General features: G+C 42.6%; 1 protein-coding gene across 1 annotated transcript; it reads left to right on the forward strand.

Annotated features, from left to right (window-relative positions):
* Positions 1 to 1,356: 1,356 nt before the first annotated feature.
* On the forward strand, positions 1,357 to 8,336 carry LOC120999588 (heme-binding protein 2-like). Its single transcript, XM_040430544.1, has 4 exons — positions 1,357 to 1,480; positions 4,117 to 4,246; positions 5,171 to 5,342; positions 8,006 to 8,336. Exons 1-4 carry the CDS (start codon positions 1,475 to 1,477, stop codon positions 8,229 to 8,231), a joined length of 534 nt encoding a protein of 177 aa, XP_040286478.1. The 5' UTR covers positions 1,357 to 1,474; the 3' UTR covers positions 8,232 to 8,336.
* Positions 8,337 to 25,334: the final 16,998 nt, after the last annotated feature.

Raw genomic sequence — 25,334 nt, forward strand, 5'->3', positions numbered from 1 at the left:
ATTATGTCGGCAATGTGCGGTCCGCAAAATGCGGAATGCACATTGCCGCTTTCCGTGTTTTGCGGATCCGTGTCTCCGTGTATCCGCAAAACACATTGCGGACGTGTGAATGGAGCACATTTAGGCTACTGTAGGGCTACATAGCGAATTCTTGTTGACAAAAAGTCATGTGACATTTTTATAATGATAGACACGACAGTTGCAAAAAAAAATCTATCCAAGTTGTATTTTTGTGTGACACCGTTGACTATCATTATAAAATATGTTGCGCGACATTTTGTTGCTCAACTTATTGTTGCCTTAGGCTAGGGCTACACAGCGACAATAAGGCTACGTCTACACAACGACATTTGTCGCGCGACAATTTTTATAATGGCAGTCTATGGTGTCGCACTGCAACATGCTGCGACTGCGACGCAACAGTCGGAGAAAATCCATTTGAGATGGATTTTTCTGCGACTGTTGCGTCGCAGTCGAAGCATGTTGCATGTTGCAGTGCGACACCATAGACTGCCATTATAAAAATTGTCGCGCGACTTATTGTCGTCATGTAGACCTGGCCTTAGGCTACTGTAGGGCTACATAGCGAATTCTTGTTGCCAAAAAGTCATGTGACATTTTTATAATGATAGACACGACCATCCAAGTTGTATTTTTGTGTAACACCGTTGACTATCATTATAAAATATGTTGCGCGACATTTTGTTGCCTTAGGCTAGGGCTACACAGCGACAATAAGGCAACGTCTACGCGACGACATTTGTCGCGCAACAATTTTTATAATGGCAGTCTATGGTGTCGAGATGGATTTTTTTGCGACTGTTGCGTCGCGACACCATAGACTGCCATTATAAAAATGTGTTGCGCGACGTTAGTGCAACAAAATGTTGCGTTACAAATGTTGCAGTGTAGTTGTGCCCTATCTGTCGCACGACTTATTATCGCGCGACAAATGTCGCCGTGTAGACGTAGCCTATGGGTTCAACTACACTGCAACGTTTTTTTGTAATGAATGTCAATGGTGTCGCACCGCAACACGCTGTTACTGTGACACGACAGTTGCAGCATGTTGCGGTGCGACGGCATTGACTATCATTACAAAAAAACGTTGCAGTGTAGTTGTCTCCTTATCGTCGCTGTGTAGCCCTAGCCTAAGGCAACAATAAGTTGAGCAACAAAATGTCGCGCAACATATTTTATAATGATAGCCAACGGTGTCACACAAAAATACAACTTGGATGGATTTTTTTTTTGCAACTGTCGTGTCTATCATTATAAAAATGTCACATGACTTTTTGGCAACAAGAATTCGCTATGTAGCCCTACAGTAGCCTAAATGTGCTCCCATGATGTCTCCAGGTGAGGGTGATCGGACATAACTCCAGGCTTTACCTTGCTGATTGGGAACGTTCTCTGCTCCACCCATATCCACCTCCTATATCAGCAGCTGAGCTCCCCTCAGACACATCCAGACATGGAGGTGAGGAGAAGACTTCTCCTGGGGCTGCTCTCTGTACTGGGGATTGCAGTACAAGCTTCTGATGTCTCCAGTCAGAACCAGTTGCCTCCATTTTGTCACAACTATGACTGTCCAAAGTACTGGCTGGTGAAAGAATATGCTGTAAGTGTGGGGGAGGGGTGGTGGAGCCATCATGTCTTCTAGTTGTGGATTCACTTATTAGTTATGATTTTCACCTAATGTTCTAAAATGATCAGTTCTCTTCTGTCAATTGGTAGAACCTCCTGTGGTGTCCTAGTCTCTGTATCTGTAACTGGTGCTCATTGGGTGCACCTCTCGCGGCCTGTGCTCTTGGAGTGAAAACTACTCCGGCCCTTGACTGGAATGGTTCTCCTTCTTATGCCCACTTCCAGCTGTAAAGACTGTAGATCTGTCAGGGCTAGGCTTGAGTGAGTTGTGCTTTGGATCATAGATCCAAAGTTGACTCATTCAAAAACATATGGGGTCATTCATCAAACTGGTGTAAAATAGAACTGGCTTAATTGCCCCTAGCAACCAATCAGATTCCACCTCTTTTCCAAAGGAGCTATGAAAGGTGGAATCTGGTTGCTATTGGCAACTAAGCCAGCTTAACTTTACACCAGTTGGATAACTCTCCCTTAGTTTTTATTGCTGTTTCTATACAGTGTTAAAATGTATTGTCTCTTTGAAGGCAAACTTTATATTGCCCATAGTTGTGAGACTTTGGTGAATTACCATGATATTCCTATCTGCATATTAAACTCTTTAAGGTAGGAATCCTTAGTGGGCTTTGGTACTGGCTGTAGGGTTTCCACCTTTCCCAACAAAAAATACTGGCCATGTTAAGCCACACCCAAAGGGGGTGTGGCTTAACCTGGGATGTTAAGCTGCTTTCGTACTCCAAATCATAATGCCCTTATTAGTGCTGCCCAGAATTAATAATGCCTCCCAAAATTATTACTGTGAACATTAATGTCTCCATCAGTGCACCCTGGAATTAATGGGCCCATTAGTGCCCACTTCTGTGACTGCCTCCTGCTGACTGGAAGCTCAGAACAGGACCTGTTCTCCAGCGTGAGCAAATAGAGGGGGGTGTGTGTATATTTCTTCTTTGGGGTTAATTTATTATCTCAGACAGACATATTAGGGTTTGTTCTGATAGGTTTTAAATCTGGAGACTTGTGACTTCCCTCCACAAAGATGTAACTTTCTTTATGCGTAAGTAAATTAGACCAGTCTAAGTGAATATAAACCTGTTGTACTGAAACAACCACTAGATATCAGATTATTTTTTTAATTTTTTTTCCAGGACAAGTTGTACTTTCTAATGGCACCATTTACTGTTGCATACAATGTTGTAGGGAGCGGGGGAAAAAAATCCAAATGGGGTAGAATTGCAAAAAGTGCAATTCTGATAAAGGTTCTTATTTATCTTACACTGTACACAATGTGGTAAAATTGACCTGTTATCTTCATTCTCCAGGTCAGTACAGTTAGTGATAGTACACTTGTGTAATTTTTTTTTTCTTCAGTTTTTATACTGAGAAATTAAAACCTTTTGGGGGGGATGGAGTGACATTTTTGTAATTGTGTATACAGGGCTGTGTGAGGGCTCACTTTTTGCAGGACTAATTGGTATCACTAAAGATCAGATAGAAGTGTGTGTTACTTTTTGATCACTTTTTATAAAAAAAATTATTGGGTAGTTCATTACGCCATATGCCATTAATATTATATTAATTGTATGGGCATTTTCGCACACGGTGATGCCCATGGATTTTTTTTTATTGGTTAATTATTTTTAAGGAAAGGGGGTGATTTGAACTTTTAGGCTTTTTAAAAAATATATATAAAACTTTTTTTTACTTTTTGTCCCTTTGGCTGACAATAACTGGCAATCATTAGATTGCCCACTGTGTTCATTGACTATATAGCCATCATTTGCACTATAACAAGACAATGTCGCCACCTAGTTGCCTGTATTGGTATAGTCCTGAAATAACCCAAAGCCTCAAGCAGCCTTTGGAGCTTATTTCATAGATATAACAGGTTCCCTGATCAGTGAAAAGTACTGACCAGGGACCTGGAGATGTCAGGGGTTGGCATCTCCTCCAGGTCCCTTGTCACTCTGTTTACCTTGCAGTAGTTTTTTATTTCTTTTGTTCAGGGTGGTTTATGCTTTTAGGTCTAATTGGGAATCATTCTCTTGGCACTGGCCGTGTGACCACCATAATATGGCAATTAGTCATTGTGTTATGGAAGGTCTTGTACAGGGTTTTGGATATTTGTTAGTTTTGTGAGGTAAATTATTGACAATTTTGTCGGACCCCAACAGATATAGCATCTCCGAGCTCACAGTACATGATCCAGTGAACTGAGGGGGTACATGCTGCTACAGTACTTCATGCACTACGGCTTATTTTTAAGGATGTTTGTTTTGTAAGAATAATTGACTAATAAACTGATATATTTTTGTGCTCCTGTATATTTGATTCTTTGTGGAATATCACACATTGAACTACTCACAATTTGTTTTAATTGGATAATCGTGAGTCGATCTAGTTTTACCTAACTGGTCAACCTATCCTAGCTGCTGACAGTTTAATTGTGTTCTAATTGGATGTTTACATTTTCAGGATTTTGAACTTCGTCGCTATGAGGAAACTCATTGGGTGACAACTTCACTAAAACAGGACCCTTTTAACATGGGGATGGTGACTAGCTTCAGTCGTCTGTTTATGTATATCAATGGGAAGAATGCTGAAGGTAGGTTGTGTTCTTGTATAAGGCCATATTGTGCAGTTCTCTGTTCTGGAGTACTATTATCATCAAAAGGATTGAAACCCTGACAGAACCAATTATAAGTAAATGCCAACAGTACTGTCTGGCACTGCACCAGAACAATAATGGCAAAGAATATAATGGAATCTAAAGCTAATAAATGGGTTGGCTCATCTCTGATAATGGAAGCATATTGATGGATATATCGAACGGAGCCCTAAAAGTGGTGAGGGCACACTGCGCATGTACAGCCGCCCTCTATTTCTATGTGGCCACCGAAAATAGCTGAGCGCTGGCTCGGCTACTTCCGTCAGGCCCATAGAAGTGAATGGGAGCGGTGGCCGGTCATGCACGGAGCGCTCCCATTCTCTTCTGTGGGCTGAGTGCTTGGTGACTGGATTCCTCCAGCCACCACTTTGTGTGGCTCTAATTTTTGCTATAGGTGCAGCTTCCAGTGGTGGGACTCGCACCTGGAAGAGAATGGGGGCATATCCTAGCGATATGCCCCCACTGTCTGAGATGAGGCAACAATGGAGCATCCTTGTGTCTAGAGCTTCAAACCATGGCATAATATGGAGATTCTGTATTCTAACAGTAACGTATGGTGATGTAGGAATTTCCCATATAAAGCTATGCATCCAAACCCATGAAGATGTGTATTAACACCAGTCATATAAATGAAAATTGTCTCTGGACTTCACTCAAACAACTTGATGTCTTTAATGTTGTAAAATAAAGTCTAAGTGTGCATATTAGGTAGTTCTGTAGTTGACTTGCAGAACGAGGTGTTAGCCCTGATACAAGGGGTATTGAGATGTAGCTATCCAGTGAGGTGTCTTGGAGGCTTTGTAGACAATATGGCATCAATGTCAGTATGGATTATACAACATAATCTGTTTCCTTTTATAGGGCTGAAGATGAATATGACAGTACCGGTGATGGTATACATGCCATTAAAGCAACCACTTGCTGGTAGTGCCACTATGTCCTTCTTTGTACCACATGAAGTGAAGAAACCTCCGACACCTACAGACCCTGAAGTTTACCTGGATACATATCCTGCAGTTTCTCTATATGTTAAGTAAGTCGCTGCCAGTTTGTGGTCTATTTGTTCTGTTGTAGCAAGCAACATGTAAAGAAAAATCTAAAACTATGGCACACACTGCATGACAAGGGTGAATATACTGTTTATGCCTAAACATATCTTAGGTCCCATTTACACAACCATGTTTCGTGGTCTGCAAAACACAGATCCATAAGTTACTGACAGTATGCACACAGCATCACGGTGCTGACCCATGACTTACAGGGTTGTCCGGGTTCAAAACTAATCTGTTTGTACATGTTGTGGTGAAGCACAGGACTTGTCATATCTTGGATGTAGAAGGGCTTCTATAACCATGCAGCAAGATAGGACAAGCTCTAGACGTTGTCACAACATGCGGCGCAAGGACCCATTGAAGTTAATGGATTTGTGGTGTGCACACAGCCGGTTTCTGTTCTGTGGGCTCTGTAAATGAGACCTTATACAGGCACATCGAGCAACTGAATGCAGTGGGTCTGATTTCTCAGACCTCACAACCAGCTGAACTTGTCAGGTGAACTGCTGTACAGTATAGGGGCCCCTACACACGTGTGGACTATTACTACTAAAATGTCACACTTTACCTAATCTTTAACTTGGCTTTTTTGGCACCATGGGGCAGATTTGCTAATGTTTAACAGTGTAAACTTGGATTTATACAGCACCAGATTTATGGTTGCTGGATAAAATATCTGTTTTTAGGCTGTCTACTGTAAGTTTACATTGACTTGGTTTTGCTGCAAAAAAGTTCCAATATTGGTGCAGTCTACTTAAACCACACACTTTCCTACAAACCAATGTACATTTCCAATAAACCACACCACCTTGATAGACGAGACGTAAAAAAGGTTAGAAAACACTAAGTGCAGATTGTTCCAGAACTGATGTATTTTCTGTTTCAGTGTTTTATGTAGTTTTTAATTTCAAACAGTTAAATTACTTTAGTTATATTAGTTAGTGTAAAGCAGAATAACAGTATAATCAGGTTATTGAAGGAGAACATAAGTTCCAATATAATCAGATGACATTCCTTTTATGTAAAGCATCATCCTATTATACTTCAATGAAGCAACCTTCTATTTGGTGCATGCTTCATGTGGTCAGAAAGGTGTAGAAGAGAAAATGAACTGGTAGGTGAGGATAGATGAAATAAAGATGGCAACTAGAGAGAATCTATTTAGGTTTGATATATTATATAATAAAACCTTGGATAATCTGTTGGATTAAACTTTAGCTGTAGGATTGAGGTATAAAGCTTTAACAGTTTTTAGGATGGGGCCAGTAAAAACGACTTACTGTGTGACCATATAATTCCAATGTATTCTGTCAAACTCCTGAGTCCAAAGATAGAAGCAGAGAAGGCGTTCTTTAAATTTCCATCTATTTCTAGATATTTAGAAATCTACATGTGCTATCAGGGCCTTGCCTTCTGGTGACACATCCAACCTCATCTGGTTTTACAAGAAGCAGGATGATATTTTCTAATCTGTGAAATTATTTTGTGTAGATCTTTACATCTGAATTAATAAGAAATTGGTTATTTAGTTAATAATGCTTACCTCCTAGCAGTAGATGGGATTCTTGAATGCAGATAATGTCTGCTCCATTGTTTTGCTTACCTCCAGAGAATGGCATTTATATGGATGACTACAAGAAAATTAGACTAGGACATTCAGTCGCAGGTGCACATCCATAAAGCTAGCATGCAGGAAGCAAACAAACCAGTATGGCAGCACATTTCAGGCAAACAATAAAACTGGGAAATGGGATTATACTAAATTAAAGTGGTATATCTACTATAAATAAAAAATTAGACGTTCTTTGTGCACATTTTGACCAAATGTGTGTCGGGGTCCATCTACCAGGCGTCAAGGTGGCTTCTGTTAGTGTTAGGGACCCATGTGCAGAACTATTTCTCCTCAGCCTACAATGTTCATGGCGGTGTAGGAACCAGTTTATATGGATGATTTAAGTCCTTTTACATTTAAAGAGGATCTTTAAAAACCTCAGGCTATGAGCTGAGCGCTGCGATTGGCCAGCACTCCAGCCTAGGAGAAGGAGACGCCCAGGAGAACAAGAGCAGGCTCCTCCCAGTTGAGCTGAAAATCTGAAGATACTGGAGCCTGTGCAGGGAGATCTCCATGTCAGCATACTTAGTTTAGATTTCTTTTTTTTTATTGTAATGAAAGGTCCTCTTTAAGGAGAATACTGGAAGTCATTTTGTGTTGTGAATAGCTTAGTCCAGTCCAAGGATCTATGATAACCATAAGACTTTGATTTGGCTTGACTGGCATAAATCAGTTTGTCAGGTTGGAAGGTCTGAGGATGAGTTGTCCTGTTTAGAGGCCTGGAGCTCCATGTATGGTTGCTTGTAGCTGTGAGGAGCTCCTCTGAAGTGCAGCCATCTCAGACAGAGCTAAGCCCTCCAAACTGGTGTAACTTCAATAGTAAATCTGTCTAACATTTTCCCTATGGTCAATCATTTATGGTTCTGGATGTGAAATCTCCTTGTGTTCCTACTTCTGTGGATTCTTTGGGGAAAGGGGTGTCCTGGATATAGTGTAAAATAAAAAAAATTAAGAACTTGATGTAATTATGTACTGTTTCTCCTCTGCTGGATGTTCATGTATTTTCACTTTGTCTTTTTCCTCCTCTCCCAGGACTTTTGAAGGATATGCCTCTAACGTTATGTATGTCGAGCAAGCTAAAGCCCTAGCACAGAACCTGGCTGCCCTTGGTCTGCAGTTTGATTATACATACTTTGTACGTGCTGGATACAATTCTCCTTTAGAATTTTTCAGCCGCCACAATGAAGTGTGGTACATGGCAAAGTCCCCTCAGCAGTGGGAATTTCTTGATCTTTCTGCTGCTCAGCCCTGGATGTGATCCTCATGCCTTCTCTTTATACAGCTCAGAGGCCAACGTGCAAAATAGTATGGCTGTTATATCTTCAGCATTGCCTTGTAAGTGTTATGTATGTGCTGTTTTTGTAACTGATTTTGCAGCAATAAAATCTTTGTATAGTGTGGCTTTTCTTGGTTTATATACTTGAGGAGGGGATTTTCTGTGTACATAATAACCCCTGGCAGATGAAGTGGGACAAATACATCATTGTGGGGTTGTATATATGCCAGCAGGGGGACATTTATTAGACCAGTGTTTTCCAAGATGGTCTTAACTCCCACTGTTGTGCTGGAAGAAGCACAAGTTGTGTAGTCAAAAGCCCCTATGTAAGTTTGGCACTTCTTCCAGCAGTCTTTGTGACAGACATAAAGGGAGTTTTCCAAGACTATATGACCAGTGGGAGGCTGACACCTGGGGACCCCACTAATCATTTGTTTGAGAAGGCTGCAGCGCTTGCAGTAATGACACATCCATCAGTCATGTGGCCTAGCCGCAGCTCAGCCCTATAGAATGTGGATGAGCACAATGCCAAGCACAGATGCTATATGATGTACGGTGCTGTGAGCACCACAAACAGCTGATCAGTGGGGGTCCCAGGTGTTGGACCCATATCATCAGATACTGATGACTTATTAAGGATAGGTCATAATTTAGAGTCTTGGAAAACCTTTAACACCCTGCCATATTTCACCTTAAGGACCAGGACGTTTTTGGAAACTTGACATGTGTCACTTTATATGGTAATATCTTCAGATTGCTTTTACTTATCCAAGTGACTCCAATTGTACTTCATGATGGTGAGAAATTTTAGTTGATATATTTTGCCTTTTATATAGTAAATTCAAAACTTACAGGAAAATTAAAACTTTACAAAACTCTGCTTTCTCAGGCAGATGGTGGTACATCATGAGTTATTACCTTACATTCCCCATAAATCAACTTTTGTGTTTGCATCATTTTGTAAATGTAACTATTTCTTTGGATCTTAAGGCTTAGGCCTCATGCACATGGCCATATGTAGAACAGTACTATCCTTGAACATAACGGGACATGTTCATATTTAGCGAAACCGAATGCATACGGAGTTTTTTTTTTCCATGACAGCACCTGTGAGAGATCCTCCCCCTTCCGGACAGGAAACACGAACTTCCCAGATCTTTAAATTGGTCCTCTGCCTTCCACCACTCAGTTGTTTCCTGTCCAGGGACAGGAGGAGTTTCTTCTCAGGTCTGTTTTGGGGCTGCAGGACCTCTAGATTTAAATGACTGAAACCTAATGGAGGTACCTGTTGGTGTAAGTCTCCACTAGGATTTGCTGAGAAGCCCGGCAGTTTCCCTTTAGCGCCATGGGGGGCCGCCTCATCGTCCCTTGCCAGGCCGGCGAAGTTTAGCGTGAGGGGGGAGGAGCATCTGCATTCGGCTGGAAAGGAAGGAGTGTACAACATGGCAGGTGTTGCACAGCCCATTTAAAAAAGGGAATGCCAGCCAGCATGGACGGAGCATCGGCAAGCCAGATTCTCGACCGGATGTCCAGATCTTCCCTAAATTGCCCCATTGAAGCACCAACATGCCGGAAGAATGGGAAGGTCAAATGCACACAGACAGGAGCTGCATTCTGAATCCAGCATGGTACTCCTGGGGGAAATGGGGGTTTTGTGGATCAAAAGAAGGGAATGGAGATCGGATAAGTCAAAAAGCGTGCTGTTTAAATCCAGACCTCAGACTGCGAGTTCCTCTCAGCGAAATATTAACGCAATCGCTTGGGTAAGGAGTATTTTAGAGGAAGGCTACCGCCTAGACTTCAAAAAGCTACCACCCAGGACATTAAAAATCACATCCATAAACCAACATTCTCCAAAACATGGCACTTATGGAAGAAATAAACAACCTCCTGGCCAAAGCAGTCCTTGAAAACTAACAAGGAGAGGGCTTCTATTCGACCCTATTTTTGCTTCCCAAACCCAACGGTACATTCCGACTGATAATAAATCTGAAGAACCTCAACCAATGTCTGATGTACCAAAAATTCAGGATGGAGTCCATTTCCTCCACAGTCCATCTGTTCCCCAACTGCGTTATGGCCTGAATAGACATAATGCCTACTATCACGTACTAATTCATCAGTCATCTCAGAAATACCTCAGGGTAGCAGTAAAGATGGGGAATTGATTGTCTATCTGCAGTTAAGAGCACTTCCTTCAGGATATCGCAGGCGCCAAGGCTCTTCACGAAACTAATGGCAGAAATAAGATCAGACATCATTATAATCCCATACCTGGACGACCTTCTCTTGGTAGGGCAGTCCCCAGATGTGTTAATATCTCAAATACAGGAGGTCCTGGGGACCCTGACAAGTCTCGGCTGATTAATAAATTGGGACAAATCGTTCCTGATTCTTACCTCCAGATGTATTTTCCTAGGTGTCTTACTAGATTCCCAGTTTCTGATATCCTATCTTCCGGTAGAGAAAAGGAGAGCTATTCAGCAGAAAATCAGGGCTTTCAGCAGAACCAAGGAATTGTCTCTAAGAGAAACAATGTCTATTCTGGGTCTGATGATGGCTTGCATTCCTGCTGTGAAGTGGGCCCAATTCAGGTCCAGAATCCTTCAGTTGCACATTTTGTCCAGTTGGGACGGGGAGTTGCTATCCCTGGATCGCAAGATTGTGATCCCTGGGTCAGTGACCCGGTCCCTAACTTGGTGGCTAAAAACACCCAACCTGAGTCAGGGAGTACAATGGTTAAAGCAGGATCCCCTAATAATTACCACTGACGCAAGCCCATTGGGGTGGGGGGCCCATTCAGTTTTTTTTTTTTTTTTCCAAGGCTCTTGGTCAAGAACCCAAAGTGTTCAATCCCAAAATGCCAGGGAGTTAAGGGCAGTCCTGTGCGCATTAAAGGAAAGTCTCCCATCACTGCCTTAAAAACATGTCAAGATCCTATCCAACAATGCTTCAGTAGTAGCATATATCAACAGACAAGGGGACAAGATCTCCTCAGCTAATTCAGCTAGCATCCAGGATCTTTTTATTAAGACAGGGGAAAGCTCTTTCTCTCTCAGCGGTCCATTTGAAAGGCTCAGAGAATCACCAGGCGGACTTTCTCAGCAGGCACAGATTCAGCCAGGCGAATTAGTGTCTGAATGAAGAGGTATTTCACCAAATAGAAGCCCTATGGGGATCTCCCACAATAGATCTATTTGCCTCGATAGAGAACAGAAAATGCGAGAGATTCTTTTCTCTGAGCAGGGAAGATCAGTCTATAGGCACAGATGCGCTCTCACAACAATGGGGGAACGACCTAGTCTATGCGTTTCCTCCCATCAGCCTACTGCCCAGAGTGATTCAGGAGGGAGCAGGCAACGGTGATCCTAATAGCACCGTTCTGGCCGAGAAGAGTCTGGTTTGCCTGGTTAAGGAGACTATCAATAGCGGATCCCTGGTGATTTCCAGAAAGGCAGGACCTACTATATCATGGCCCTCTACATCATCCGGAGGTGAAGAACCTGCCCCTGACAGCCTGGATTTTGAGAGGCGATTCTTCAGGACCAGAGGTTTATCAGAAAAAGTATTTGGGACTCTTCTAGCTAGTAGGAAAAAGATCACCTCCGAAATCTATCTGAGAGTATGGAAGACCTTCCTTCAGTTTGCAGGGCCAGGCCTAGATTTGAGCCCGCCCAACATCCCTTTAATTCTGAGTTTCTTGCAGGAAGGCCTTAACAAAAAACTTAAACCTAGCACTCTCAAAGTCCAGGTCTTGGCACTGAGGCTCTCTTTGACTTTAGATTAGCTTTTCATCTTTGGGTCAAAAGGTTTATTAAGGGTTCCTCTAGGCTATGTCCTACAGTTAAATTTAAGACAGCCCCGTGGGACCTTTAACTTGGTGCTATCCGCTCTAACGCCCTTGGAGACATCCCCTTAAAGATTCTATCCTATAAAACTGTATTTTTAGTGGCTATTACATCTGCCAGACGAGTAAGAGAACTATCTGCTTTGTCATCCTCCCCGCCATATACCCAAATTCTAGAGGACAGAATCGTGTTCAAACCGGATCCTGCATTCCTACCCAAAGTAGTTTCTGTATTCCATAGATCTCAGGAAATAGTTCTCCCCTCCTTTTGTCAAAACCCGAAGAATGAGGGTGAAGAGTCCTTTCATACTCTAGATGTAAGAAGGTGTGTCTGCGCATATTTAGAGTCTACGAAGGACTTTAGGAAAACCCCACAACTCTTGTCACAAGCCGTACCTTAGCCAGATGGATTAAGAGAGCGATAGGTCTGGCATATTCACAGTGAGGTTATCAGGCGCAGTTGGATTTTTCAGCTCATTCCACTAGGGCAGTAGCCTCTTCCTGGGCAGAAAAGGGGTGCGCTACCATTGAACAAATTTGTAGGACAGCAACGTGGAGTTCTCCCTCCACGTTTTACAAGCACTATAGATTGGACCTTTTATCTATGCAGGACATGTCTTTTGGGAGAAAGGTGCTGCAGGCTGTAGTCTCTCCCTAATAGTCATTTAGTCTAATCTTTCACAGGTGCTGTCATGGGGCGTAATGGAAATACTTCAATTACTCTTACCGGTAATATGTTTTCCATGAGCCCTTGACAGCACCTACATAATTCCCTCCCTAAAAAAAAAAATATAATAAATATATATATATATATATATAGAAGAAAAATCCAGCGGGAGCACCACCAGGAGTCGGGTGCAAAATCCACAGAGGCAGCGGCAGTACCCCAACAATATGGCTTGAAAAAGATAGGACTGCACTCCAGATAAAGTGAAAAATCAGTGGAGCTTTATTCACCCATAACTTTGGCAACTTAGCGACGTTTCGGCTCACAAGAGCCTTCTTCCAGCCATGCTGGCTCTTGTGAGCCGAAACGTCGCTAAGTTGCCAAAGTTATGGGTGAATAAAGCTCCACTGATTTTTCACTTTATCTGGAGTGCAGTCCTATCTTTTTCAAGCTATATATATATATATATATATATATATATATATATATATATATATATATATTGCAAAAAAGATTTTTAAAATCTATATCTACATATACCGTAGTCAATTTTTGTGTCAAAGAAGGGATATGCCCGGGCATATATTTTTGGCACAGTTTTCCTTGTGTTACTTTTGCTTATGTTCTTAGTTTCACTGTATATTGGTGTATTGCCTGTCCCAGGAATCTTGTCAAATACTGAGTTGTGGAAGGCAGTGGACCAATTTAAAGATCTGGGAAGTTCCTGTTTCCTGTCCGGAAGGGGGAGGATCTCTCACAGGTGCTGTCATGGGCTCATGGAAAACATATTACCGGTAAGAGTAATTGAAGCATTTTTTTTGCGGATCAATTGAAATGAATGGTTTCCATGTATGGTCCATAAAAAAAAAAGGACACAGAAAGAATGTGTTCGTGTGCATGAGGCCTTAGAATTTTCGACGCAAACTTTTAAGAATTTATGAAACCCACCTTTTTAATGACCACTTCAATTGAGTCACTTTGTGGGGCTTGCATAGTGGAAATCGCCCATAAATGACCCCATTGTAGAAACTACACCCCTCAAGTTATTAAAAACAGATTTTACAAACTTTGTTAGGTGTTCCACAAGAATTAAAGGAAGAGATTACATTTTTAAATTTCACTTTTTTGGCAGATTTTCCATGAAAAAAAAAATTCTATAACACATCAAGGGTTAACAGACCAATAAGTTAATATTACCCCAATTCTGCAGTTTAAAGAAACGCTCCACATGTGGTCGTAAACTGCTGTACAGGCACATGGCAGGGTGCAAAAGGAAAGGAGCGCTGTTTTGTTTTTGGACAGTAGATTTCACTGGGATAATCTGTTGCCATGACATTAAAGAGCCCTTGATGCACCCCTAGAGTAGAAACTCCCAAAAAGTGACCCCATTTTGAGAACTGTAGGGTAAGGTGACCCTTTTATTGGTACTACTTTGTGGTATATATGATTTTTGACTGCTCTATATTATGCTTTTTGTGAGGCAAAGTAACCAAAAAATGGCTGTTACGGCAGTTTGTTTTTTAGTGTTCACCTGCCAGGTTAGATCATCTCCTATTTTTATAGAGCAGGTTGTTATGGACACAATAACATAAATGGCAACACATATATATATATATATATATATATATATATTATTTTTTTTGTTTCAGTTTTACATAAAGCATTTTTTGCAATCTTGTTTTTATCACCTTTTTTCCTGAAAGCCATATTTTATTTTTTGAGTAATTTTTTATGTAGGGGCTCAGTTTTTGTGGCATGAGGTGACGGTTTGATTGGTACTATTTTGCGGTACATACTACTTCTTGATCGTTTGCTATTACACTTTTTGTGATGTATGGTGCCCAAAAAATTTTTTTGCCACAATTTTCTTTTTTTAAGGTTTTCACCTGACGTGGTAAGGCTACTTTCACACCTGCGTTCAGGTGTCCGCTCGTGAGCTCCGTTTCAAGGGGCTCACGAGCGGTCCTGAACGCAGCCGTCCGGCCCCAATGCATTCTCAGTGGAGGCGGATCCACTGAGAATGCATCCGCCTGCCAGCGTTCAGCCTCCGCTCCGCTCAGTGAGCGGACACCTGAACACTGCTTGCAGCGTTCGGGTGTCCGCCTGGCCGTGCGGAGGTGAGCGGATCCGTCCAGACTTATAATGGAATTCAATGGGGACGGATCCGCTTGAAGATGACACTATATGGCTCAATCTTCAAGCGGATCCGTTCCCCATTGACTTTCAATGTAAAGTCTGAACGGATCCGCTCAGGCTACTTTCAGACTTAGAAAATTTTCTAAGTAATAATGCAGACGGATCCGTTCTGAAAGGATGCAAACGTCTGCATTATCGGAGCGGATCCGTCTGATGAAACATCAGACGGATCCGCTCCGAACGCGAGTGTGAAAGTAGCCTAAATCGCATGATATTTTTATAGAGCAGGTTGTTAGACGCAGCGATACCTAATTTGTCTTTTATATTTTGGTTTAACACAATAAAATATTTGAAACAATCATGGTTTTATGTCTCCATTTTCTGAGAGCCATATCTTATTTTTCATTCCATCCACCACGACGGCCACAAAAGAGATGACCCTTGTCCTATGTAGGGGCAGGAATATACAGAGCAGGGGCGTTGCTAGGGTCTCAAAAAATCTGGGGCCCAATGCATATTGACAAAGTTGACCAACCGACTCCCCCCCAACCACCGCAAACATTAGCACTGAAGACAATTTACTGTACTTGCGATACCTCTCACATCCAGTGCCTCCCATGTGATGTCTCCTCTCATGTAGATCTTCTGTCATCTTCTCTATTCGTTCCCTACTGTTATAATGCCCCTACAGTGCCCCCAGTATTCATATCGCCCCCTACTGTTATATTGTGCACCAGTATATATATCGCCCCCTACTGTTATAATGCCCCTAAAGTGCCCCCAGTTTTTATACTGCCCCCTACTGTTATAATTCTTACCCTGAAGTGCCCCAGTATTTATAATGCCCTCTGTAGTTATATTCCTCTGTTTAGTGTCCTCAGAAATTCTAATTTCTCAGCCCTGCCACCATACAGTCCCGTGTAAATAACATTATTTCCCTCCCTCCATGATAGAGTCCCATGTAAATACCATTACACCACCTCTCCAGCCCCCTCCAATATACAGTCCCATGTAAATAACAGCACACCATCTCTCCTGCCCCCTCCCAATATACAGTCCCACGTAAATAGCATCACCCCCTTCCGAGCCGCCTTCAACATACAGTCCCATGTAAAGAACATCACGCCCTCCCCAGCCGCCTTCAACATACAGCCCCATGTAAGTAACATTACCCCTCAACATTCAGTCCCGTGTGAATAATCACTCCCCTCCACAGCCGCCTTCAACATATAGTCCCATGTAAATAACATCACCCTGCCCTAGCAACCTCCAACATGCATTCCCATGTAAATAACTTCCCTCCCTTCAGCCCTAACATACAGTCCCAGTTAAATAACCACAACTCCCAACATTGCTTTGCCTTTCCCTTCACTTACCTCTCCTCATGTAGCAGACCTCACCATAGCTTCTTCCCAGAACTTTTCTTCACTGCTGAGCCGTCCTCTCATGCACTGGTCACATGATGGTGACATAATCGCAGGTCCTTTTCAGCTACAGCATTTAGAACTGATCACATGACCTGTGATGTGACCACAGGTCCTTCAGCTCTTGCAGGGCATTAGATTCAATTGTATTGCCGTCCTGAGGACGGCAATACAGTTGTATCTATCTGGCAGGCAGGACATTCGGGGCCTGGGACGAAACAACAGGGGCCCAGACCCTGAATGTTTTAACCTAGCAACGCCCCTGATACAGATAGTTTAAATTGCCCCACCCCTCCTCCCTCTGAGTGTTTTTCCTGCCCCTATGGGGTAAGCATGCAGCGAGAGTCCTCCCTATCGGGAGGTGAAGACTTCAGATTTTTTACTTTCAGATATCCCACTACCTTCCCGTGGCAGGAGTTAAGGCTAGGCAGCGGAAGCAACATTAACGCTCGCTCCGGCTTAAGCTGGGACCTGTGCTCCATCCATGTCTGGGTCTTCTTTCCACTACATATAGGAAGCAGACCTCGGATACCTTAGGTCATGGGACTATCCCTCCGGTTCGTGCTGGGGCCTGAGTTCCATCCAGATTGCGATCCTGCTTCTACAGGGTACGCTCGGTGAAACCTGGGTCACGTTGGACCTGCGCTCGCAATGCTTGTGACGCTCACCTCTGGCTTCACATACCAGAAGCAGAGGGAGGCAGAGCTATAGCGCACCATGCAAGGTGCACAAAGATGGCGTCAGACGTCGGTATTTTAAAACAAGGCACTCATGCAACCTGGAAACTGCATCTCCTGCACCATGTCTGCACCTGAAGCTCCTGCACCCCGTTCAGAGGGCTCTGATCACTCTCCGGCTGCACCTGCCGTGAGTTCCCCAATGGGGAGTATGATTTTTGCATTTGTCTTTTTCCTTGATACTTGGTTGCTCTTCTCTGTTCCTTAGAGAGCAAGAGAATCTAAATCTAGAGCAAGACCTCTAAAGTGCACTACTTGTGCCAAGAGACTACCTGATAACTACAAAAAGAAATTATGTAAAATGTGCATTTCGGACATCGTGAAAGAAGAGCAGCCATCTATCTTTTCTATATGAAATCTTTTATTTAAGAAGAGATCAGATCTTTCATGGGGTCACTGAGAGCAGGTAATCCCACTTCAAATCCTAAAAAACTCAGACTGATTCAGAGGACATTGAAGAGGATGCCTCTTCCTCCAGACGAGTCTTTGAAGAGGATCTCTTGTCTGAGGGAGAAATGAGGATGATAAAAAATACCTCTCCTCAGATGAGATGGAAGAATTAATCAAAGCCATAAGATCCACTATGGGTATAGAAGATACTCCCAAACCACGTACAGTACAGGATGAGATGTTTAGGGGTCTAAAAGCGAAATAATCTAAAGTATTCCCCCTTAATGAAAACATTAAGGACATGATTATGGATGAATGGATCGAGCCAGAAAAAAAGGCTAGGAGAATCAAGAGAATTCAGGAATAGATTAAGATTTGATGCAACAGAAAATATTTGATGAAATTCCTAAGATCGATATTCAGGTGGCTAAGGTAATAAAAAAGACTGCGCTACCATTTGAGGATTCCTCGCAACTTAGTGATCTGATAGAACGCAAAGCAGACTCCCTCCTAAGAAAAGCTTGGGAAGCTGCAATGTTTGGCGTCAAGACTAACATTGCAGCTACATCTGTAGCCAGAGCTATGTATTTCTGGTTATCAGAATTAGAGGAACATCTAAAATATAAGACCCCCAGGGAAGATATTATAAATTCTGTCCCACTATTAAAATCGGCAACTGCTTTTTTTGGCTGAAGCATCGGCTGAGTCGGTGCGTTTTTCCACCAAAAATGCAGCTTTATTCAATGCTGCTAGAAGAGCATTATGGATGAAAGCTTGGTCGGGGGATAAGGCCTCCAAGGCCAAGTTATGTTCCATCGCCTTTCATGCGAATTTGTATTTGTGCCAGTAAAATACTGGAAAAATCTGCCAACAAAAAGAAGGGGTTTCTGGAAGAGAAATAAACTAAAAAGAAACCCTTTCGCCCGTTCTCTTCCCAATCTAGATCCTATAGAGGGAAGGGTAAAACAGGTCATTGGAGCTCTATCAAGGGAGGCAAATCTAGGGGATTTATCCTCAATCCCCAAAATAAGCAGAACAAACAATGACGCCAAAGTAGGAGGAAGGTTGAAGGATTTTCTAGAGCAATGGAATCCAATCACATCAAATCCCTGGGCTTCACAGATCCTAGCACAGGGTGTGGCAGGCGCAGCACTATGAGGTGCCTTTTGCGCTGTGGCATTAGAAGTATTTCGATATCTCTGACTTTTTAGTCTAAGCAGACTGTCTATTACTCTGTAATTCCTCTAGCACCGTTCTATGGAAGCAGTAGGTTTAAAAAGCACACCAAAAGCTTGAAATAACTTCTTTATTAACTTCAATTTTTCCTTATATATAACACTGACGCCTCCGCATCAGATAGTCCATGTACAAAACACTTGTTGAATAAAGTATCATAAAATGGCGGTATGCATAACATGGTGGTTCAACTGTTCAATCTTGTCATTCAACATAAAATGGTGGATATATTAGTATCTGTACTCTCACTTTAAGTTATTTATGCTCTTTATGATCTCTCTGAGAGGTATATCTGAGGTTAACCAATAGTTCACTTGCTCTACTTGGTTTGCAATTTGCTCTATACAATTGCTTATGATCTGGTATGAGCATTTCGCATTTGTATGCAATTTGTTTGGAATGTATGATTGTATGGCTCAGTAGTTCGTTTGTATGGTGGAACTGTAAGTAAACATACATATAACCAGTTCAGTATATAGTTCTAATCACTATATTAACAGTAGGAACATTATATAGCTGTTTTAAATACCTATTTTGGCCTCTTGCTTCCATAAAACACAGCTCTTAGTGGAGTGTGTGTCTGTTCAGCTCCTCTCTCTGGTGAATAATGATTTCCGAAGCTCCTGCTAGGGGAATTTCCCACTCAATCTGTGTGTGAGGCTGGCTGTAATTTGTCAAAACTCCTGGGCAGTGTGAGGCTAGCTAGGATTGGTCAAGACTCCTGCTTAGCAACAACAGTTTAACTCTTTGCTTTTTGTTGTCTGCTGTGTCATTGAGCTTACCTTACATTATATAATGAATCTTAATAGCACATTATCTTTTTCTGCTTCTGTGGACACAAAATATAACTATTACATGACATCCAAACATCAGGTCACTGTAAATAACTCTGCTTTTGTCTTTAACACACAAACATAGGAACTTTATTAAGTTTATTGGCAGGTCTAGCTGTATAAACATATAAGCTATGTTAGCACCCTAGGACAGGTCTTAGCTGGCCAGCTACACTCCCACCAAAATTATCTATAATTCTATGTTCCTAGTGGTAGGACTTAAACATGAATTTGAAGAATTTTCCATCATGTTCTCAACTTCTAAGTGTCTTTTATCACTCTCAAGTTTTGCAAGTCTCTTATCCAACTCTCCCAACTTTGGCCTCAAATTTTCCGGTATGGGCTTGTCCCATCCCAACTTCTGTCTTCATAATTCTTGTAGTATTTATTTTGCTCTAAGGATTACTGGGGCCAAGAATCCCAATGGATCCAATATAGAAGCCACTGCGGAAAGAATGGTACGTCTAGTTGCAATTTTCTCTTCAATAGATACTTCAAAGAAGAACTTGTCATTCTCTACATTCCATCCCAATCCAAGTACGTTCTGGACTGGAAGATGATCATAATTGAGATCTACAGGGTACTCTTATAATGCTGGAGGAACATATTTGCAGCAATCTTTGAAGTGTTTACAAAGCGAAACATTGTTTACTTAGCTGTCCAATAGTAGCCCCTCATGTTTCAGCTGTAGTCTTCATCTAGTGTCCTGCGTGTGACAGCACATGGTATGGCATCCTGCAGAGGCAGCAGCGATATGAGCGTCTCAGGAGGCCACATTTTAAACCCCACTGGATCACTTAAAGTCCGCCATTACATGACCGGTCATTAAGCCGATCACGTGACGAGTCAGATGACCAAAACCGCCACGTGATCGGATGAGAGCGGCCTGGGAGCGCCTCCTTCAGAGATGGAGCTGTCCCCAACCTGGTGTCAGAGCTACGCGGGGATGTGGGAGGCAGTGACCTTAATTCGCCTCCCACAGCCTGCCCATCAGTATGCTAGAGATATGGTATGCCGAGTGCAACAATAGTGTACCTATGCGCTCAAGTAAGAATGGGTTTTACTGGCAGGTACTAGTGTCAATCACATTAAAGATGCCATGCTTCAACTGTTCTAGATTGGAATTTAAAGCACTTATCAGTTTTGAACAGGATCACCAAATAACAATAAAACCGTCCAACAAAGGTGGTAATATTGTTATTATGGTGACTCCCCAATATAAAAAGATGTGCTTAGATTTGTTAAATGATAAAAACACAGAAACTCCCAATAGATCCCACGACACAGTATTAGAAGAAATTATTTGAAATATTGCGCCGCGCTAAATTGGATGGTCTAATTTCAGATTAGGAGTTTGATTTTTTGTATAAAAAACAACCTACAGCGGAAACCTTCTACAGTTTACCAAAAATACATAAGGGAGTGACCCCCCTCAAGGGACGTCCAATTGTATCAGGCGTAAATAGCCTTAGTCAAAATGTAGGAATCTACATTGACCAGATTTTATCATCATTTGTAAAACCTTTGCTTTCGTACATCAGAGACACAAGTGACCTCTTGGGTCGACTTGAGGGGGTCTCTGTGGAGGAAGGGATGGCATTCGCATCTATTGAAGTGGAGGCGCTCTATTCCTCCATACCCCACCACTTGGGAGTGAAGGCTTTCGAGGTATTTCTTACCATGAGAGGCTGTCAATATCAAGCCCACAACAAACTGGTACTACAACTTTTAGACTTTACTTTGACGTCTAATTACTTTTTCTTCGATGGTACCTTCTACCACCAGTTCAGGGGCACGGCGATGGGGAGTTTTTGTGCCCCGTCATACGCTAACTTGTTCCTGGGCTGGTGGGAGAGGAATATTGTCTTTGGAGACATACCTAATACATACCCCACTCATGTAGTTACCTTGAAAAGGTTTATCGATGATATTTTCATCGTTTGGAAGGGTAGTAGGCACGATTTTACTGAATTGGTGCGAGAACTGAATATCAATGACATTGGCAATGCTCTCCCATTCTTAAAAGGCTACCCTGACTCGGTACTTAGGACAGCTTATTGGAGAGCACAAGAAAGAAATAGGACAGATCTGCTGCATCCCAAAACTGATGAAGTTGAGACTAAACAAATTCATCTAATAGGAACTTTTGATTCATCAGCGATAGAGGTCAGATCGTTCCTCAATAAATATTGGGGCATTTTACAGCTAGATCCGGACATCAAACAAGTGATCTCAGAAACATCTCAAGTCACTTATCGCAGGGGACGCAGCATACAGGATCGGCTAGTGCACAGCCACTTCAGTAAGGCACCACCCAGGACACATACTTTGCTTCAACCAACCAGGGGGTGCTTTCGCTGTAGTGGCTGTGTAGCCTGTACAGTGATTGCTCAGGGAAGCTTTTTTTTTACCAGTAGGGTCATGGGTAAGATATACCCCATTAGATCTTTCATAAACTGTAGAACAAAAAGGGTTATTTATAAAGTTACCTGTGTGTGTGGCCTAGAATATATTGGCAAGACCACCCAAAAACTACGCAGGCGAATTGGCGAACATCTGAGTGACTTAAGGCATAAAAAAAATTCCCCTCTTGCACAACATATTGAAGGGGCATATGGGGGAGAATCCTCCAAACTCCGATTCATGGATATTGAGGCTGTTCAGCCTCTTAAGAGAGGAGGAGATTGGGATAAAAAAAACTTTTGCAGAGAGAAACATGGTGGATTTTTGAACTCAAAATGGTCCATCCAAGGGGACTAAATGAGAAACTACTCTTTGGTTGTTATATTTGACACACCACCATTATATAACTTTGCTCGTTTACCATTCTTCCATTGTTATTTGCCCAGTCCATCACCATATGTATCCTTGTAGGGCGTCTTGGGCACCTCGAGTGGTCTAGTAGATCTACCTTTGTAGGTCATATTTATGCATATGTATACAAATACCCTTGGGTACAGGCTGTGGACCCTATTGTTTTATTCCCTTTCTCCCTATGGACATGTATTCATGAGTAGGGATGAGCGAACCCGAACAGTATAGTTCTGGGTTCGTACCGAATTTCGGGGTGACCGTGACACGGACCCGAACATTTTCGTAAAAGTCCGGGTTCGGGGTTCGGCGCTTTCTTGGCGCTTTTTGAAAGGCTGCAAAGCAGCCAATCAACAAGCGTCATACTACTTGCCCGAAGAGGCCATCACAGCCTTGCCTACTATTGGCATGGCTGTGATTGGCCAGTGCAGCATGTGACCCAGCCTCTATATAAGCTTGGGTCACGTAGCGCTGCACGTCACTCTGCTGATTCAAGCATAGGGAGAGGTTGCTGCTGCGACGTTAGGGCGAGATTAGGCAGATTAACTCCTCCGTAAAGACTTCATTCTGTGATCGATCTCCAGCTGTGGATCATTGAAGTGCTAATATCGACTTGCTCACTTTTTTTAGGCTGCCCAGAGCGTTTTTAGATCACTTTTTTCTGGGGTGATCGGCGGCCATTTTGTGGCTTGTGGTGCGCCAGCACAAGCTACCACCAAGTGCTTTTAACCATCAATAGTGTGGTTATTTTTTGCTATATCCTACATCAGCTGCAGGCTGAGCCTGTGTCACCGAAGTGCATTTAACCATCAACAGTCTGGTTATTTTTTGGCCATATACTACATCAGGTGCAGGCTGAGCCTGTGTCACCCAAGTACATTTAACCATCAACAGTGTGGTTATTTTTTGGCCATATACTACATCAGGTGCAGGCTGAGCCTGTGTCACCCAAGTGCATTTAACCATCAACAGTGTGGTTAATTTTTGGCCATATACTACATCAGGTGCAGGCTGAGCCTGTGTCACCCAAGTGCATTTAACCATCAATAGTGTGGTTATTTTTTGGCCAAATACTACATCAGGGGCAAGTTGAGCCCGTCACCCAGCGCCTAAAAAATAGACCTGACATTTCTATTCAACCAAATCTGTACTGTTTGAGCTGGTCAAGTTATTTGTAGTGACCATAAAAGCACAGTTTTTGTTCTGGGTTGAAAAACTATTCCCAAATTTGACATTCTTAAAATAAGTAGTTTATGCTATATCAGGCCTACTTGAAATCTATCCCAAAAAGGATATCTTAGATTCAAGGTGCTGATAGTGTCATTCAGAAGAACTTAACACACACGCTACCGTGCAGATACAAGTCTAATTCTGTGATTAAACGTATACCTGTCACACAGCGCAAAAAAAAACAGGCCTCACATTTCTATTCAACCAAATCTGTACTGTTTGAGCTGGTCAAGTTATTTGTAGTGACCATAAAAGCACAGTTTTTGTTCTGGGTTGAAAAACTATTCCCAAATTTGACATTCTCAAAATAAGTAGTTTATGCTATATCAGGCCTACTTGAAATCTATCCCAAAAAGGATATCTTAGATTCAAGGTGCTGATAGTGTCATTCAGAAGAACTTAACACACACGCTACCGTGCAGATACAAGTCTAATTCTGTGATTAAACGTATACCTGTCACACAGCGCAAAAAAAAACAGGCCTCACATTTCTATTCAACCAAATCTGTACTGTTTGAGCTGGTCAAGTTATTTGTAGTGACCATAAAAGCACAGTTTTTGTTCTGGGTTGAAAAACTATTCCCAAATTTGACATTCTCAAAATAAGTAGTTTATGCTATATCAGGCCTACTTGAAATCTATCCCAAAAAGGATATCTTAGATTCAAGGTGCTGATAGTGTCATTCAGAAAAACTTAACACACACGCTACCGTGCAGATACAAGTCTAATTCTGTGATTAAACGTATACCTGTCACACAGCGCAAAAAAAAATAGGCCTCACATTTCTATTCAACCAAATCTGTACTGTTTGAGCTGGTCAAATTATTTGTAGTGACCATAAAAGCACAGTTTTTGTTCTGGGTTGAAAAACTATTCCCAAATTTGCCATTTTCAAAATTGTGGTGAACGGGAACAATGAGGAAAACATCTAATAAGGGACGCGGACATGGTCGTGGTGGTGTTAGTGGACCCTCTGGTGCTGGGAGAGGACGTGGCCGTTCTGCCACAGCCACACGTCCTAGTGAACCAACTACCTCAGGTCCCAGTAGCCAGCAGAATTTACAGCGATATTTGGTGGGGCCCAATGCCGTTCTAAGGATGGTAAGGCCTGAGCAGGTACAGGCATTAGTCAATTGGGTGGCCGACAGTGGATCCAGCACGTTCACATTATCTCCCACCCAGTCTTCTGCAGAAAGCGCACAGATGGCGCATGAAAACCAAGCCCATCAGTCTGTCACATCACCCCCATGCATATCAGGGAAACTGTCTGAGCCTCAAGTTATGCAGCAGTCTCTTATGCTGTTTGAAGACTCTGCTGCCAGGGTTTCCCAAGGGCATCCACCTAGCCCTTCCCCAGGGGTGGAAGAGATAGAATGCACTAACGCACAACCACTTATGTTTCTTGATGATGAGGACATGGGAATACCACCTCAGCACGTCTCTAATGATGACGAAACACAGGTGCCAACTGCTGCGTCTTTCTGCAGTGTGCAGACTGAACAGGAGGTCAGGGATCAAGACTGGGTGGAAGACGATGCAGGGGACGATGAGGTCCTAGACCCCACATGGAATGAAGGTCGTGCCACTGACTTTCACAGTTCGGAGGAAGAGGCAGTGGTGAGACCGAGCCAACAGCGTAGCAAAAGAGGGAGCAGTGGGCAAAATCAGAACACCCGCCGCCAAGAGACTCCGCCTGCTACTGACCGCCGCCATCTGGGACCGAGCACCCCAAAGGCAGCTTCAAGGAGTTCCCTGGCATGGCACTTCTTTAAA

This window comes from Bufo bufo, chromosome 4, assembly GCF_905171765.1.
Source record: "Bufo bufo chromosome 4, aBufBuf1.1, whole genome shotgun sequence".
Lineage (NCBI taxonomy): Eukaryota > Metazoa > Chordata > Amphibia > Anura > Bufonidae > Bufo > Bufo bufo.